The sequence below is a fragment of the Schistocerca piceifrons genome, chromosome 4, assembly GCF_021461385.2.
Source record: "Schistocerca piceifrons isolate TAMUIC-IGC-003096 chromosome 4, iqSchPice1.1, whole genome shotgun sequence".
Lineage (NCBI taxonomy): Eukaryota > Metazoa > Arthropoda > Insecta > Orthoptera > Acrididae > Schistocerca > Schistocerca piceifrons.
Window position 1 is genome coordinate 710,319,912 of NC_060141.1, and position 14,939 is coordinate 710,334,850.

Below are 14,939 nucleotides of genomic sequence, written 5' to 3' on the forward strand. Positions count from 1 at the left end.
ATTATGCTGGAGGGCATGTTCCGCTACTGGGTATTTGACATCTCCTAGGCGGACAGTTCGTCTGTGTCCGTTCATGCGCTCAGCCAGTTTAGTTGTTGTCATACCGATGTAAAATGCTGTGCAGTGCAGGCATGTCAGCTGATAAATGACATGTGCAGTTTGACACGTGGCCCTGCCTTGAATTGTATATGTTTTACCAGTAGCGGGGCTGGAGTAAGTGGTTGTGGGGGGATGCATGGGACAGGTTTTGCAGCGGGGTCGGTTACAGGGGTAGGAACCGCTGGGTAGAGAAGATAGTCTGGGAATATTGTAGGGTTTAACAAGAATGTTACGGAGGTTAGGGGGGCGACAAAAGGCAACTCTGGGTGGTGTGGGGAGAGTTTTGTCAAGGGATGATCTCATTTCAGGGGTTGACTTGAGAAAGTCATATCCCTGGCGGAGTAATTTGTTGATGTATTCGAGGCCAGGATAATACTGGGTGACAAGGGGGATGCTTCTGTGTGGTCTGGGGGTAGGAACATTGTTGTTTCCTCTTTAGCCATTCACGCATCTTTTCATCCTACATAATTGTGTTTATCTTTATACTATATACCTCTTTACTTCTGTATGCATCCTCTTTGGTTTGAAGCTGGCACAGTACTTACAGTAGAATATCTTTGGCTTCCCTCTGACAACCATGCCTCCATCCTTGCTACCCTCCCTGTTTTCCTTTCTCTGTTGCTTCATAACCTGGGTTGTGAGTAACTGAATCCACTTTCCCTTCTTCCCTTTCTTTCCCCTCTCTCCTCCCTGACGAAGAAACATATGTTCCGAAAGCTAGGAACATAAATTTTCATTCTGTTTTTTGTGTATCTATCGGCTGTACTGAGCTGAGGTAAGTACTGGCCAGCCCCTCTATCTCTTTCTATAACATAATTACAAATTTGTGGGAAAATAAAATGTTTTATATAAAAGTGTAAGTACTGACAAACAATACAAGACAGAGACAGTACTTACATGTCACATATACCGTACAATAAATAACAGGCCAGAAGGGCTTTAGTCGCAAAATTTTTTTCTTCCAGAAACTACTTTGGTACGAACCTATAACTATTTACTTTTTTAATTCTGTTCAATATATAGTTGAGCAGTAGAAATTGTGTGATACTTGTTGCAGTCAGCTTTGTCAACCTTCTCATAAACTGGCCAAATGATCACTGTTTTTTAGTTTCCTGGAATTTATTTCATTACCATATCTTCTAGATTAGTTACTGAAATTCTGCTCGCGTTTCTATTTTGGATGCCATCCTCACCTGGGTTTTGGATTTTCCTCAATTTCCTCACTTGTGTTTTCATTTACTTAAATGTGGATGGAGGATAATCTGGATATACACTGACTGGATATTGAAATTTTTCTTTGTTGGGTTGACCATTTTAATGTCTGAAATAACATAAATGATAAAAAAAATCTCAGTGGACTCACTGTCATTCCCTTTTATTCTCACTTACAATCATTCACTTATACACACACCTATACTATGTTAAAATGTATGCACATGGTATTCCTTATATATACATGGGTAACAGACAATTATGAAAGAAAGATGAAATAACAGGCCAGGGAAGTTTGGATGGCTGCTATTCAAACACCTGGCAATCATAAATATTTTTAATCTCTCTAATCTCAGTTGCTGGAAATATCAATATAGTGCTTTTTAAGTTATGTTTATCTATATGTGACAGAATAATAATCATTAATATAATAAACCTACCTAACAAATTGAGTATGACATCAGCCAAGATACACAATTTAAAAGTTTTATGACATATGTTTCCTCATCACTTAAAATACAGGACATATAATTCAATAAATTGAAGGTTGCTCAACTTCCACACAATATAAAATACATTCACTTGAAATGTGGTGTATCAAAAATTGTATCTGAGGATTATTTGGTTATTGAAATTTTTGACGGCTACTTACTTCCGTCACCCAAAGCACTAATTTTCCCACGGGCACACAACGTTGTGCCTCAGCAGTAACACTGCTGCTTACAAGACAGAAGTTAGCACACATTATTGGCTGCAATATCAATGAACTCATTTCGCTGTATTTCACTGTGCATAGCTATCTAGAAGAATGAGACCTCCTTTCCTGCCTTGGTAGGTAGAAAAGGAAATACTGTACAATCTGAATTAATTTTCTGGTTGGAAGCATGAGCTAGATACCATGAAAGGCATGATTACATTGCATCTGCTCCTCTGGTGCCAGGATATAACACTGGAAAAATGTGAATGCCTATTGGAAGTGGGTCTTGAGACAACATTCAAAACAGACCACAGAACACATGGCAAAAATTCTGTGATCTGCAATAGTAAATGTTTAAAAAAATACATTCTTAGGTACAGTTCACTCATTAGCTCAGTGTAGATAAAATAACTCTAATATGTAGAAAACTTCCAGCAGAATGTACATATTTAAGAGTAAATGACACCACTCATTAAATAGCAGAGGTGTGGAGTCATTGAGAGGTATGCAAAAGAGAATGAAAAAAACACTGCTAGCTTTTGGAATAAATCTTTTGACAAGCTAGAGTACACACACACACACACACACACACACACACACACACACACACACACCTTGTCAAAGGATCTGGATTTATTATGAAACATAGCAAAGATTTTTTATTTTCTTTATTGCATTTGGTACTTCCTGAATTCTAGGAAAAAGGCAGCTACACTCCTCACTCTCCTCACTGCTATTAAAATACTCCTGCAAAAAAAGGAAAGTGTATGTGTGTATATCTGGGGTCTCCTGTCAAATCCCTGGATCAATTTCAAATAAATTTGACACAGACCCAGCAGGCCTCACAAGTATCAGCACTGTAAGGTTTATAGCCTCCTAGCTCCGACAGGAGTGAAGATATGGGTAATAATGTGTTTTCCAGCCTCTGGTATGTACGCTACCCTTCCCGACACTCGTTGTGTGGGAATCGTATCAGGCTGCCAAATCAATCTGCTCTGCAGGTCAGCATAAATTTCAGGTGCTAGAAACAGTGTTCTGGGCCCCAACATGCAAGCTGCCCTGCACGATAAATTTGTAGTGGGAGTTGTACCAGCTGCTTTATTGAACTGTATTACAGGGGCTACATGTGATGATGAGCATGGATGGACAGGCTGACATGGATAGACGAGGGATGGATGGAGTGAGGGGGAGGAGAAAATGGACAGAGAAAGGGGGGAGTGGGGGCTGCTTGAGGCAGGTGGAAGGTGTAGAGGGGTAGTGAGCAGGTGGGAAAGGAAGAGGGGGAGGCTGGGATGGAAACAGAGAGGAGGAGAAGGCATGGTCAAGAGGGAGGAGGAGGAGGAGGAGGAGGAGGAGGAGGAGGAGAGAGAGAGAGAATTGGGAGAAGGAGATACACAGATAGAGGTGGGAGGATGAGATGGTCAGACTGAGGGAGGAAGTTGTGGACACACAGAGACGTGTTCAACACGTGTGAAACACATGCGGGGAAAGCAACTCGGTAAAGGCTAGTATACATACAAAAGCACAGTGCATGTACGTGTGTATGTCTGGAATCTCCTCCCAAACCCCTGGATCTGTTTCAACTAAATTTGGCATACAAACAGAAAGTTTCACGAGACACAGGGGGAAATGTGCTTTTTTTTTTTTTTTTTAGCCCCTGCCATATAGGCTGACCTGCATACCAGGCGTGTTGTATCGCTCTACCTTACTGACCTGCTTCATAGGGCAGCCTACATTCTGGCCCCTCAAGTGTAAATGGCCTATGACAGGCATGTTGTATTGGAGTAGTGTCAGCTTACATTATTGCTCTGCATGGCAGTCTATGCGTCAGATACAAAACCCCGTTTTTGAGCTCAGATATGGATGCTACCCTGCACGACAAACATGTTGTGCGAGCAGTATCAGCCTGCTTTATCGACCTGTTTTGCAAGTGCTACACATGCAGAAGGGCATGGATGGGGGAAGGCTGAGACAAATAGAGGAGAGGATGGATGGAGAGAGAAGGAGCAGGAGGGGATGAATAGGGGGAGATGGGGAGGAGGAGATGTAAAAAGAGTTGGGTGAGGAGGAGATCCGTGCAATATATGTACTGAGCACGGGGACTTGTAAGGTTGTAATTGACAGAGATAATGAATAACACACTTCCAAAATACACTCCTGGAAATTGAAATAAGAACACCGTGAATTCATTGTCCAAGGAAGGGGAAACTTTATTGACACATTCCTGGGGTCAGATACATCACATGATCACACTAACAGAACCACAGTCACATAGACACAGGCAACAGAGCATGCACAATGTCGGCACTAGTACAGTGTATATCCACCATCCGCAGCAATGCAGGCTGCTATTCTCCCATGGAGACGATCGTAGAGATGCTGGATGTAGTCCTGTGGAACGGCTTGCCATGCCATTTCCACCTGGCGCCTCAGTTGGACCAGCGTTCGTGCTGGACGTGCAGACCGCGTGAGACGACGCTTCATCCAGTCCCAAACATGCTCATTGGGGGACAGATCCGGAGATCTTGCTGGCCAGGGTAGTTGACTTACACCTTTTGGAGCACGTTGGGTGGCACGGGATACATGCGGACGTGCATTGTCCTGTTGGAACAGCAAGTTCCCTTGCCGGTCTAGGAATGGTAGAACGATGGGTTCGATGATGGTTTGGATGTACCGTGCACTATTCAGTGTCCCCTCGACGATCACCAGTGGTGTACGGCCAGTGTAGGAGATCGCTCCCCACATCATGATGCCGGGTGTTGGCCCTGTGTGCCTTGGTCGTATGCAGTCCTGATTGTGGCGCTCACCTGCACGGCGCCAAACATGCATACGACCATCATTGGCACCAAGGCAGAAGCGACTCTCATCGCTGAAGACGACACGTCTCCATTCGTCCCTCCATTCACGCCTGTCGCGACACCACTGGAGGCGGGCTGCACGATGTTGGGGCGTGAGCGGAAGACGGCCTAACGGTGTGCGGGACCGTAGCCCAGCTTCATGGAGACGGTTGCGAATGGTCCTCGCCGATACCCCAGGAGCAACAGTGTCCCTAATTTGCTGGGAAGTGGCGGTGCGGTCCCCTACGGCACTGCGTAGGATCCTAGGGTCTTGGCGTGCATCCATGCGTCGCTGCGGTCCGGTCCCAGGTCGACGGGCACGTGCACCTTCCGCCGACCACTGGCGACAACATCGATGTACTGTGGAGACCTCACGCCCCACGTGTTGAGCAATTCGGCGGTACGTCCACCCGGCCTCCCGCATGCCCACTATACGCCCTCGCTCAAAGTCCGTCAACTGCACATACGGTTCACGTCCACGCTGTCGCGGCATGCTACCAGTGTTAAAGACTGCGATGGAGCTCCGTATGCCACGGCAAACTGGCTGACACTGACGGCGGCGGTGCACAAATGCTGCACAGCTAGCGCCATTCGACGGCCAACACCGCGGTTCCTGGTGTGTCCGCTGTGCCGTGCGTGTGATCATTGCTTGTACAGCCCTCTCGCAGTGTCCGGAGCAAGTATGGTGGGTCTGACACACCGGTGTCAATGTGTTCTTTTTTCCATTTCCAGGAGTGTATTTTGAGACCTTCCCAAGGCATCTAAACTAATCATTCCAACTGAACTGCATATATATTTGCTATGCACATCAGATCACATTATGAGAAGGGAATAACAAAGCTCTACTGCTAGGAGAAACAATGCGTTAGGTATGGTGTATTGCAAGAATCCATTATGGGATCAACAGTTTTTTTTAATTAATTTATTTTTTTAAATATAATTGTCACTAAGTCAACCAGTCTGTACCACAAGATGTTATCTTATGACAAAACTTTTTTTAAAACCATTTTTTTACTTTTAGCTGTTCAAGTTTGTTATTGAAATGTTGCAATCACGTGCCCTTGTTAATGTATTGGCACCAACTGATGTTACTATGGAAACTGATTAGCTGGTGCAACATTACTGTTGAGCACCACAGCATCTCTACTCCAATGGTGTTGATCCTCATGTGGGTCCTCTGATTTGACCATGCCAGAATCTGGCATATAAGCCAGCCCACGGCCAGCCTAAGCCAGTGTTGATACGAGCGGTGGAGTGCACACCGCAAGTTTTGTTATATCACCTACGACATTATTCTGGTGTACTGCTGTGAATAAACTCTGTTGTTTGTGGATGTTGATTGCCGAATGTCAAGCATAAGATTCATTGTCATATTGCAGCACAGACACAGGTTAAAAATAACAACAGCCCTAAACAACTGTGTCACAATAATCGATGGTAAAAGAGTTAACGGCTGTTATTGCCATCAAGGGTGACACAGCCTTATGAAGACACTGTTATTTTTAACCTATTTCTATGAACCTTATGCTAGACAATGACACACAAGCGAAAATTGCAAAAGTTCAATAAAAGCAGTTATAATCAAAAGTGGAAAATGATGTTACTTAAAGAATTTATAGTGGCTGTGACCCACATTAGAAGAAGTTAGGATAATTATTTCTGGTTATGCATCCAAACTGACAGTAGCTATCACTGCGATATGGCAAACTCTTCTGGGGAAACTTATCTGCCACCAAAGATTGTATTTTATCCCAAAGAAGAACTGTAAAAGTCAGGGAAATTTCAGACTTTAAAATTAGTACAGGTCTTTTATTTAAGAAACTTCATTTACTTTTATTACTGTGCTTAAATGTCTAGTTGCACAAACACAGTATTCTGCAAATCCTATCATGAAGGAAAGCCTTAAAGGATTTGGAACAAGTAAAGTTATAGATTAACAAGCAGCAGCAGTCACTGCTCGCTACTCCTGTAAAGTCTACTAAGAACAAATTATGACTTTTGTTACTCAAACTGATAATTGTGCTAATTACTACTATATAACTTAACAAATAATAAAATTCATTACCAATCTTTTATAGAGTAGTAACAACCTGGTATCTATGGAACAGATATTACATAAGAAGTAAGCGTGATGCACATTCTCAATATGCACTTGCAGCACTAAAGCGCAAACAAACCAACATAAACAGGGAGCAAGCTGTACAATAAGTTAAATGACAAAAGATACTTCAACATTTTAGACAGCTGTTAATAATTGCTTGCTGTAAAATGTTTAAGTATAGATCAGTATTTTGTACTATAAAGATGCTTTCTCAGACTTATCACTATAAAAATTAAATGTATGTGAGAAAAGTAGGTATATAAATATTGAGTGGTTTCTTTTAAGTGTTAGATGTTTGAAACGTATATAGTTTAAAGATAATCTGTATATATGACAGATACATCAATGCCAATATTGTTCTCGTGCTACATAGAAAACCTGTAAGTAAAATAATGCTTCGTTTCAAGATGCAAATAAAAGAACAAATTAGCGAAGATGGTCTTGTATTATCCGTTCACTGACATAAACAAAAAATATATGCATGGAAACTTGAATAACGACCACATAATGAACTGTATCAATATGTGATTGACCATCTTACCTATGTTAGCATTCTTCAACAGCTGCAGTGCACAGTTATAGGCATCAATGGCTTCTTTGTATCTGTTCAGTTTTTCCATACATTCGGCCTTCCTGGTATAGAGTTTATATTTCAAAGACTCTGGATAGTTATTATCTAATGCTAATTCAATGTCCTTAAGGCATTCCTGTAAATAAAAATACAAGGAACCACTAATAAGTTGGTGGCATGTAGAAAATAAGTTATGTTAAAGGCTAGTAAAGTGAAACAATTTGGAAAATATTAAGACAAAATTTAACTACTTGAGCTATAAATTTCATGAAAAAAGTTATAAAATAAATGGATCATATTACAATGAGGATACAGGAGCATAATATTCAACAGATTGACAGTTTGCTACACTATCAGTAATGGCATTTCATTATTGTCAATATTGGCAAGATATGAATGTGTCTAATTACATATGACTCTCCTTCCAATGCCTCAGCACCAATTTTCAGTAACTCTACCATGTTCTCTTTCCCCGTTTACTGTTGAATTGCCATCTCCAATTTTTTCGTCCTGTGAAACACTGCTGGGTTGTACATGACGTGCATTGACAGCGATTGCAATGATGACGATGATGAAAAATAAAAAAACCTATAAACCACAGACTCTACCACCGATGGAGGGGAGCGTCACTTCTCTTCTTCAACAACACAGACAGCTGTTCTCATTGCCACATTAAGCTAGCATGCAGTCCATTGTAAATGCTGAGAGGCCGCCCTTGGTTTGCTTTAGGCCTCAAAGTTTAGCATATAAAACAAAACAGCACTTTACTTTTGTCCCAAAACGATGGATGGTTAATCATACAAGAATTTAAAACATAAATTATTTTCACACTATGCTAAAACATAAATGCTCTCTTACCGCATTCACATCTTTTATACAAATTCACTTAATTAAATCTGTGCAAAATAATAAACTTAATACAATGATTAAAATGAGGAATTCAAGGAGCAGAGATTAAATTTAAGAAAAGAATTACATTTAAAACCAAAATAAATTAATGAAAATAAACTACCACAATAATTCTGCTTAAGGATTTTAAAAATAATTACCGTTCTGTAACTACTAAACATGTGACCTTTAGCTAATGAGCCTGTAGCCTTGGCTATTATGCTATGGGGCTACAGGGTAAACTCAGGTTATTTTTAATTTTTTAGTCTCTCATGAGAAATTACTTTTGTCATATTTTCACAAATGAGGGTCCACCATGGTGGATGGCTGCATGGTGTGAAACCTGGCACCCAGTCCTACACCACCATATGTGTGATTTCAAAAAGTTAATCTCACCCTTGGTGGCTCAACGTGAAGTATATATTTACTGTATTCGGTAGTACATGAATTATAACAACAACATTTTAAAATCAGATTGATCACTAATAATTGATATGAATATTGTTATATATGTTGCACTTTTCTTAAAACTTGGTAGCATATATAAACAAAACGAATAAGCTTACCTTGTATGTATTGTATTGTATGTTAACCGGGGGCCTAGAAACGATGGAGAGGCTCCGTCCCTGCTGCAGCCGCAGTGGTTACCGCAGTCCACTTCACCCCTCTGCTGCCCCGCACCAAACCCAGGGTTATTGTGCAGTTCGGCCCCCTGTGGACACCCCCCCCCCCCTCCCCCCAGGGAACATCTCATACCAGATGAGTGTAACCCGTATGTTTGCATGGTAGAGTAATGGTGGTGTACATGTATGTGGAGACCTTGTTTGTGCAGCAATCACCGACATAGTGTAGCTGAGGCACAATAAGGGAAACCAGCCCGCATTCGCCGTGGCGGATGGAAAACCGCCTAAAACCATCCACAGACTCACCGTACTCACCGTACTTCAACACAAGTCCGCCGGGCGGATTCGAGCTGGGGACCAGGCGCTCCTTCCCGCACGGAAAGTCATGCGTTAGACCCCACGGCCAACCAAGCTTACCTTACTCTTCAGTGTTTCTCGTTTTTCTGTTAGAATATTTTGCAATCACTATATAAAACAATATTTCAGCCTATTAATATCTTCTCTTGTCATTAAACAGTCGTGCATAACAGGTGTACGTGAAACAAAGTTAATTGTTGGATGGTTTTATGGGCCACACGATTCTGCTGTGAAATTCTAGAGTCATTCACAGGAAGTCTACGGTCGATAGCATGTAAATACCCAGATCATGCAATACTGGTTGGAGGCGACTTTAACATGCCAAGTATAGACTGGGATGCCTATGGATTCACTGCGGGGTAGGGGAGGGGAGGGGAGGGGGGGCGTTACAGACAGTTATGCGACGTACTTTTGAAAACATTTTCTGAAAATTATCTCGAGCAGCTAGCTTGGCAGCCCAGACACAATGGAAATATCTTAAGCCTGCTAGCTAAAAATAGGCCAGACCTCATCAACAATGTCAGTATAGAAACAGGGATTAGTAATCATGACGCCATTATAGAAACTATGATTATGAAAGTGAATAAAGCAGTCAAGAAGGCTAGGAGAGTGTTTCTGATAGATAGAGCAAATAAGCAGTTATTAACATCTCACATAAGCAATTATTAACATCTCACTTAAACAGTGAATTCGAATCATTTAGTTCCAGTAAGATGGATGTAGAGGAATTATGGGCAAAGTTTACGCAGATTGTACTGTAAGGATGAGCCAGATAGTAGGCCTAAAGTAGGGGATTTTATTTTATTTTTTATTCGCTTTCAAAAGTCACTTTATCCTCAAGCAGTAGCCGGCAGCTTCAGCTGCCTGTAACTTTCCCATCCCATGATCCAGGACCAGCAAGTCAGCACCGGGATAGGCAATCTCGATCATGCGCCTCCATCGTGTGCTGACAAGGTAACACCATCTCTGCAACACTGAGCAGGCCACACTCTGGAAATTTCCATGCCGCCCCGCGGGTTTCTCAGCTTCTGACCAATCAGGGCTGAGGAAGCCGTGTGGCTGAGCTGGATGTACTCTGCCGCCCTCCGCCGGGGCTCTCTTTCGATTGTGTGCCCTGTAGCAGCCAACATCTCCTGCCCTTCCCGGTGCTGCAGCACCATGGACTTTGTTTTTTCAGTAGCTGCCACACCAGTCAGACTTGTCCGAATGGCAGACACCATTTTTCCTTAGCTACGTGAACTACATTTCGCCCCTGACTACGCTCTGGCTCACCCTCGCCTCCATAGGCCTGACTATGTGCTCCTTTTTCAATGCAGTCTCTGCTAATAAAAGACCTATTAACTAAAATCTTCCTAATGGTTCATTCCTGCCCACTGCCTTCCAATCCAGCTGTCCTGTACAGTACACCATCGTGTGGAGAGTTATGTGCCTAATAAGTGGATATAGGATGGAAAAGACCCACCATGGTTTAATAATGAAATTTGGTCGATGCTGAGGAAGCAGAGGCTGTTGCACTCTCGATTCAGAAGGCTCTGAGTACTATGCGACTTAACTTCTGATGGATTCAGAAGGGAACACACAAATGATGACAAGCGAAGGTAAGTAGAGATTCATGCAGCTGTGAAAAGGTCTTTGCACGAAGCACACAACAATTACCACCATGACATCTTAGCAACTGATCTGGCAAAGAACCAGAGAAAATTCTGGTCATCTGTAAAATCGCTAACAAGTCTAGGGCTTCCATTGAGTCCCATGTTGCTGGTATGACAGCTGATGATAGCAAAATGAAAGCTAATGTTTTAAATCTCACGTTCAGGAAATCATTCACAAAGGAGCATCATACAAACATACTGTCATTTGGCCATCAGACAGACTCCCATATGAATGACATACTACACACATCAAAAAAAGTTTTGCATCACCCCAGTTCGCAGAACTCCTGAAGTAGATGTTGACTATGGATGTTGTATCACAGACACAGTCCCTCTGACTGTTCAGGGATGTCACTGAACCCACCCAAAGGTGTAAGTAACCATGCATGAGCAGCGCCTATTACACGGAGGGGGTCCAACAGCCGATCAGTTCCAGTCATTCCACCAGGAAGGCAGTACACAGCTCATGTTGTCTGTAGTTCAACCATGCCTAGATGGTCAATACCGCAGTTCGATCGCGTCCGCATTGTTACTTTGTGCCAGGAAGGGCTCTCAGCAAGGGAAGTGTCCAGGCGTCTCAGGGTGAACCAAAGCGATGTTGTTCGGACATGGTGGAGATACAGAGAGACAGGAACGGTCGATGACATGCCTCACTCAAGCCGTCCAAGGGCTACTACTGCAGTGAATGACTGCTACCTAAGGATTATGGCTCAGAGGAACCCTGACAGCAATGCCACCATGTTGATTAATGCTTTTCGTGCAGCCACAGGACGTCATGTTACGACTCAAACTGTGCAGTTGGCTGCATGATGCATAACTTCACTCCTGTTGTCCATGGCAAGGTCCATCTTTGCACCCATGACACTATGCAGCGTGGTACAACAACATGACGAATGGACTGTTCAGGGTTGGCATCTTGTTCTCTTCACCGATGAGTGTTGCATATGCCTTCAAGCAGACAATTGTCCGAGACACGTTTGGAGGCAACCCGGTCAGGTTAAAGTCGTAGACACACTGTCCAGCAAGTGCAATGTGGTGGAGGCTCCCTGCTGGTTTGGGGTGGCATTATGTGGGGCCAATGTACGCTGCTGCTGATGGTCAAGGAAGGTGCCATAACAGCTGTACGATACGTGAATGCCATCCTCGAACTGATAGTGCAACCACATAGGCAGCATATTGGCGAGGCTTTCATCTTCATGGTCTACTATTCGCACCCCCATCATGCACATCTTGTGAATGACTTCTTTCAAGGTAACGACATCGCTTGACAGGAGTGGCCAGCATGTTCTTCCAGACATGAACTCTGTTAAACATGCCTGGGATAGAATGAAAAAGGCTGTTTATTGACGACGTGACCCACCAACCACTCTGAGAGATCTATGACAAATCACCGTTGAGGAGTGGGACAATCTGGGCGAATAGTGCCTTGATGAGCTTGTGGATAGTATGCCACGATGAATACAGGCATGCATCAATCCAAGAGGACGTGCTACCGGGTATTGGAGGTACCGGTGTGTACAGCAATCTGGACCACCACCTCTGAAGGTCTCGCTGCATGGTGGTACAACATGCAATGTGTGGTTTTCATGAGAAATATAAAAGGCGAAAATGATGTTTATGTTGATCTCTGTTCCAATTTTCTGTACAGGTTCCAGAACTCTCGGAACCGAGATGATGCAAAACTTTTTTTATGTGTGTAATAAGCATACCTGGTGTAGAAAACAACCAAAGAATTTGAAAGCAAATAAATCACCAGGTCCAGAAGGAACCCCAGTTAGATTTTACAGAGTACTCTACTGCATTGGCCTCTTACCTAGCTTGCATTTATCAAGAATCTCTCACCCAACACTAAATCCCAAGTGACTGGAAAAAAGTGTAGGTGACTCCATTACATAAGAAAGGTAAACGAATAGACCCACAAAGTTACAGACCAATATCCCTGACTTATGTTTGCTGCAGAATCCTTGAACATCTTCTCACTCTGAATATAATGAACTTTCTTGAGACTGAGAAGCTTTTTTGCACAAATCAGCATGGTTTCAGAAAGCATCACTCATGTGAAAATCAGCTTGCCCTTTTCTCACATGATATACTGAGAACTATGGATGACGGGCAAGAGGCAGATTCTATATTTCTAGATCTCAGGAAAGCGTTTGACACGGTGCTCTATTGGAGGCTGTTAATGAAGGTATGAGCATACGGAATAATTTCACAGATATGTGAGTGACTCGAAGACTTTTTAAATAATAGAAATCAGTATGTTGTCCCTGATGGCGAGTGTTCATCAGAGACAAGGATATCATCAGGAGTGCCACAGGGAAGTATGTTAGGACTGCTGTTGTTCTCTATACACATAAATGATGCGGCTGATGGTGTGGACAGCAATCCGCAGTTGTTTGCTGATGATGCTGTGGTGTATGGTGAGGTGTCGAAGTTGAGTGACTGGGTATTGATGACAAGATGACTTAGATGAAATTTAAAATTGGTGTGATGAATAGCAGCTAGCCCTAAATGTGGAAAAATGTATGTTAATTCGGATGAGTAGGAAGATCAAACCTTTAATGTTCAGATATGGTCTTGTGTCCTGCTTGACACAGTCAAATCATTTAAATATCTGGGCATAACGTTGCAAAGCGATATGAGGTGAAATGAACATGAAAAATGTGGTAGGGAAGGCAAATGCTAGACTTCAATTTATTGGGAGAATTTTAGGAAAGAGTAGTTCACCTGTGAAGGATATCACATACAGGACACTGGTGTGACCTATTTTTGAGTACTGCTTGAGTGTTTGGGATCCATACCAGGTCGGATTGTAGGAAGATATTGAAGCAATTCACAGGCAGGCTGCTAGATTTGTTACCAGTACGTTCAAGCAACACGTGTTACAGAGTTGCTTTGGGAACTGAAATGGGACTCCCTGGACAGAAGGTGACGTTCTTTTCGAGAAACACTATTGAGCAAATTTTGAGAACCGACATTTGAAGCTGACTGCTGAACGACTTTGCCCGTAAGGGCCATGAAGATAAGATATGAGAAATTAGGGCTCATACAGAGGCAAACTGACAGTCATTTTTCCCTTGCTCTATTTGTGAGTGGAACAGGAAAGGAAATAACAAGTAGTGGTACAGGGTACCAGCCACCACGCACCATACAGTGGCTTGCAGAGTATCGATGTAGATGTAGAACAGTAGTGTCATATCTTAGTACTCCACAGCAAGTAGTAAGAAAATGACACAAAAGAAATGCAGGAACCATGAAACTACAGCATGTTCTGCAACAATAATGCACCAACAAGAAAGCAGTCTCCACTCTAGGCAGCTTGTATCAAAAGTACTCTAGGTAAAGTAAATACATTGTAGAAGAAATGAATAATTGTAACAGTAGAATTACAAAAATGAGTACGGTATCCATTAATTACTTTTATTGGTAATCAACAGACCCCTATTCTAATTAATTGGGTTGCTCGGACTAGCTTGGATAACATTAGAGAATTTCCCTGTAAGTTTTGCTATGTTGTCAATCTATGAAACATAACATATGGTGTGGCCAGTGCTCACTCTTAGAAATGAGCTAAAATTGTTATTACTCATTGTATATTTGAACACCATAATCTTTCCATTGAACAGTAGGTAGAACATGATTAATATCCAACTTAACAGATTCTACTAACACCCAGGTGCGGGGACCCCTAATGCATGGGGCCGGTAGCATTTACTAACTCTCACTATGTGGCTAAAATGGCACTGGCTGTTCTGCAAGCACTAAGACATGTGATACAGGGTACTTCCCATTGTACCATTTATTAGGGCTTCTTCTTGTCCCATTCACATATGGAGAAAGAATGACCATTTAAACACCTCTGTGCACACTGTAATTACTCTAATGCTGTCCTTGCGATCCCT

The 14,939-nt window shown here is 42.5% G+C and overlaps 1 protein-coding gene across 1 annotated transcript in view; it reads right to left on the minus strand.

Moving 5' to 3' along the window:
- The window catches only part of LOC124794629 (SET and MYND domain-containing protein 4-like), a 110,639-nt gene that overhangs the window by 66,210 nt on the left and 29,490 nt on the right, over window positions 1-14,939 (minus strand). The window contains exon 3 of the mRNA XM_047258135.1: window positions 7,488-7,653. Coding sequence (XP_047114091.1) covers window positions 7,488-7,653 — 166 coding nt within the window. The remainder of the gene's footprint in view (window positions 1-7,487; window positions 7,654-14,939) is intronic.